A 4,767-nucleotide genomic window follows, 5' to 3' on the forward strand; every position below is an offset into this window, starting at 1 on the left:
TGTATCACGCGGACGCGGCTACTTATCACTTTCCTATTTCTTATTATTACAATAAATTGGCAATTTAAATTTTAAAGTTTATCTTTTAGAATATTTAATTGTAATACAGTAATTTTTTAAGTTTTTTTTTTTTATATGAAAGTCCTTTAAGTTATTCCCTCCGTTCTTTTATAAGTGTCACTTTCTTGTAAAAGAATTGTTTCTTTTTAATTGTCACTTGCAAAGTTCACTAGTACAAAAAGAATAATATAATTTGTAAATTTACACCCGTTTTACAAAAAACGGGTGTAAAAAGCAAATGCGGTGGCAGTTTTGTAAATAAAGTCTTATTTTGAATTTTAGTACGTAACAATAGACACCCTATTTTTAAATAACGGGTGTAAATTCAAATATTATTTATTATCAACTCTATATTACACCTGATATTCAAAAAAAGGGTGTAAATTTAAAAATAAAAATAAAATATTCGTGCCTTAAACAATAACTTTTATTATTCTTATTTGTTTAATCTTAAATTTTCTTAAAAAAATAATAAATTTTAATATTAATATATAACAATAGACACCCTATATTTAAAAATAGGGTGTATAATTATAACAATATAAATGACTAAATTTATATTAAACCCGTTATATTAAAATAGAGTGTAAATTTTGGAATATTAATATAACAATAGACACCCTATATTTAAAAATAGAGTGTATAATTATAACAATATAAATGACTAAATTTATATTAAACCCGTTATATTAAAATAGGGTGTAAATTTAGGAATCCCTAACTACAATTTATCATTACCGCCTAAAATATAACCATGACTTCTCATGTTCCAAATTTTCTTTTCATTTCACATTTTAGAAACTTTTCATCATCGATGAAGTGCAAGAAATAGTGAAAAAGGAACAAAGAACGTGATTGCTCGGAAATCTTCACAACCCACAACGGCTTCATCATTCTTCTTTACCGTTTTCTATACTCTCTTTTACGCTGCTTTGGATATTAAAGTTGATTCATTCGTTGTTGTTCTTACTTTTCTTTGCTGGGTTTCTTCTAGTTTCATCGTTAATTCCATCAGTTTCGAACTCGCTTGGAAGGTACTTTATTCATTTATTCGTTTGTTTTCATTCATCTACTCATCAAAATTGATTCGCTGACGGTGAATCATCCACGTGCTTGACGGTTTACAAAAACGGCGGTGCTCCGGCGGTGTTCCAATCCCCGAAATGCCCTCGCTGGAGACTCTTCGATTACGATTCTTCTCCTCGAACTGCAACGCGTTGTCAATCTTCGATGCTCCAGGGTCGAAGAAAATCACAAGAGGATCGCACTCTCTGTGTACTCGATGTTCGCATTCCATTCCCCGGTAAACTATTCACTATTCCAATTTCCTTTCTGTTTCGTGTTCCAGAGGCTTCTTCGGAAGATTTATTTCTGATTCTATGTGTTTGTTGCTGGAGCAGGTACGATGGGGATCAGGGAGGTTGTAGTTGGAATTGTGGCGGTTTTCGATGGACATAACGGTGCTGAAGCTAGTGAGATGGCGTCAAAACTTTTGATGGAGTATTTTGTTCTGCATACTTATTTTCTTCTTGATGCAATGTATTCTGTTGTATCAAAGACTTCCACAGGAAAATTGCTTCACAGGCGAGACCATGATCACGGAAACTTATTGCATAGGTGGAAAGAGATTTTAGGTTGGCAATGGCATGAACTGCATTCTGAAAGGTGGTTTTGCAATTGCATTGCAGCTATAGTTCTACATTTTATTAATAGCTAGCACTAGAGAGGTGTTTTTGCATCTCTAGTATTGTTGATCAAACCTCGAGTATAGTTTATCATGAATGGTTGGTCTTATGTAAGCTGTGAATGTAAATGTGGCATATTGGTGCTTTCTTTTTAAGAATTTATAAGGAATGCGTATCAGTTAGAAATGTGTTATTTACAAAGTGATTTTTGTTTGGATAACTTTTGAATATCTATTTTGCTGATATTTGGTTCGGATTTGGAGTTGTTTTGTTGGTTTATTAGTGTACTAACTATTTCAAACAGCATTTAGTTTTACATTAATTTAGTTTCTCGCATTTGTGTGTCTGTATCTCATCTAAAATTACTTTTCCAGGTTGCAGAATGTATTTTCTGCTAATTTTGATGATTCTTTTCACTTGGAAATTTTGAAGGAAGCATTGTTGAGAGCAATCCATGATATTGATGTAAGGTTTTCTGAGGTGAGATTGAATTTTTGTTCACTTTTACAAAACTCTGTTTGATACAGTTTTGTATGTGTTCTTTATTGACATCTTTCAATTGACCTATGAAGGAAGCCTCTAGAAATAACATTCATTCAGGATCTACAGCAACAGTTGTATTGGTTGCAGATGATAAGTTTTTGGTTGCCAATATTGGGGATTCTAAGGCTTTCTTGTGCTCTGAAAATTTTCAGTCTCCTAAGGAAGCTAAAGGTGAGAAAGATTATGAAATACAGTATAACCAAACTTCCATTATTAAAGATATAAGTTTATCATGTCTTTATTAGGATATCGCATAAAGATTATATTGTTTCTCCTTGCTTCTGTCTAAACTTTAGACATAAAATATAAATATAATATTGTGTGTGGTTATGATAAGGTGACCGGCATACTTTTTATTTAAAGAAAACATGACTATTGTTGTTAATTTTAATATATATTTCTGTAGCCTCCTTATTAGAGCTATATAGGCAGACAGAGCGTGATGGTTCTGTTTCTGTGTGGGATCGTGAAAAGTATAGATTAGCTTCTTCCCATGGGCTCAATCATTTTGCAGTGAAGGAATTGACTAGGGATCACCATCCAGACAGAGAGGATGAAAGAACTCGGGTGGAAGCTGCTGGTGGTCAAGTTCTAAATTGGGGTGGTTTGCAAAGATCAATCCTGATGCACCACTTGACAAAGTTTGTATTCTCAGCTGTGGAATATGCACTGGTATCTATATGGAAGATCTCTAACTTGAGATATTAATATATAACTAGGCTTGATCTATGTTTTCCTAATATAATTTGCATTGATGGTTATAGGTCTTGGTGCTACTATCAATGTTGCAAAGCCAAAACCTGGCTCTTCTGTTGCTATCTTTGGACTTGGAGCTGTTGGTCTTGCTGTATGTTCCTCTTATACCTTTGACTGTATATGTGTGTTAGTGTTGCAGTTATGATTGGAAATGAAATGAGCCAATATTAATGTCTGCTCTTTTCTTTAAACCATACTTTAGGCTGCTGAAGGGGCAAGGATTTCTGGTGCATCTAGAATCATTGGAGTTGATTTAGTTTCCAGCCGATTCGAATTAGGTACAATGTGTTCTTTGCTCCATCTAATGATTTAAGATAGTGCTCAACATAAATTCAATGACTTAACTTTGGTAATAATTTTGTTCCCAGCTAAGAAGTTTGGAGTGAATGAGTTCATGAACCCGAAAGATCACGACAAACCTGTACAGCAGGTTATTGCTGAAATTACGAATGGAGGTGTAGATCGTGCTGTTGAATGTACCGGTAGCATCCAAGCTATGATCTCAGCATTTGAATGTGTCCATGATGTAAGTAAACATACTTTTCTTTTTTATTTTGTTGCTAAAAAGCTTATATTAGTACTACTTACAGATGCTGAACCTTGACTTGTTATTATTTCTAAGGGTTGGGGTACTGCTGTACTTGTTGGAGTTCCAAGCAAAGATGATGCCTTCAAAACTCATCCTATGAATTTCTTGAATGAGAGGACTCTTAAGGGTACCTTCTATGGCAACTACAAGCCCCGCACCGATCTTCCCAATGTTGTTGAGAAGTACATGAAGGGGGTAAGATTCTATATATTGGATTATGCAGTGCATTAGGCGGATTATCTAGTATTGCATAATAATATGTTATCTGTATTGCTAATGTGATGTTACTGTGATATTTAATGCAGGAGCTGGAACTTGAGAAATTCATTACTCACACAGTACCATTCTCAGAGATCAACAAAGCTTTTGATTACATGCTGAAAGGGGAGTCTATTAGGTGTATCATCAGAATGGAGGAGTAATGCTCTAAAACATTGTTGAAACAGTCTCACTAGGGGACTGAGTTTTCTATCTGGTTGTTGAAAAAATAAATAATGGAATTGTTGTATATTCCATTTTGGTTTATTTAATTTGTGGCATTTTTGTTGTTCTACACTTGTTTTGCTTAGTTTAAGTTTTCAGTTTATGTATTGGAATATGAAAAATCTAAAAGGGTGTTTAGTAAAAATCTGAAGGTATCAATAAATATTTAGTCTTTATTTGAGTTAATATCTATATTTTATCTAATTAAAATGATTGTGGATTCAAAGTAAAAATCTTAGGCATAGTTGCTTGGTTCCACTCAATTAGAGAGGTTATATTTAGACCTTCTGTATTGTTTGGCTCACAAACCTTATCCTAAACTATAAGGGCATTTTTGCTTCCTGAATCTTTACCACACCATAAGAAGTTCCTGCATATAGACTCAACATGACTAATAACTTTCTTTGGAAGCGGGAAAACCTGCATGCAATACCCCGTCACAGCAATTACACCTTTTTTTATCTAAAACAGGGTGTAATAGGTGACAATTTACACCCGTTTTATATTAAATAGGGTGTAAATGTCTTAAAATTTAATGTATATATCTACCAATTACACCCTTTTTTTAAATCTAAAATAGGGTGTAATATATTCTCTTTTTACACCCGTTTTAAAACGGGTGTAAATTCTTCATACATATCTCACCCTTTG

The 4,767-nt window shown here is 33.5% G+C and overlaps 1 protein-coding gene across 1 annotated transcript; it reads left to right on the forward strand.

Annotated features, from left to right (window-relative positions):
• Positions 1–1,465: 1,465 nt before the first annotated feature.
• Positions 1,466–4,158, forward strand: LOC127131098 (alcohol dehydrogenase 1-like). Its single transcript, XM_051060033.1, has 10 exons — positions 1,466–1,725; positions 2,120–2,225; positions 2,318–2,459; positions 2,695–2,761; positions 2,878–2,960; positions 3,053–3,135; positions 3,247–3,322; positions 3,413–3,570; positions 3,667–3,828; positions 3,939–4,158. The coding sequence occupies exons 1-10, from the start codon at positions 1,466–1,468 to the stop codon at positions 4,053–4,055; spliced, it is 1,254 nt and encodes a 417-aa protein (XP_050915990.1). The 3' UTR covers positions 4,056–4,158.
• Positions 4,159–4,767: the final 609 nt, after the last annotated feature.

The sequence above is a fragment of the Lathyrus oleraceus genome, chromosome 3 (genome assembly GCF_024323335.1).
Source record: "Lathyrus oleraceus cultivar Zhongwan6 chromosome 3, CAAS_Psat_ZW6_1.0, whole genome shotgun sequence".
Classification (NCBI taxonomy): Eukaryota; Viridiplantae; Streptophyta; class Magnoliopsida; order Fabales; family Fabaceae; genus Lathyrus; species Lathyrus oleraceus.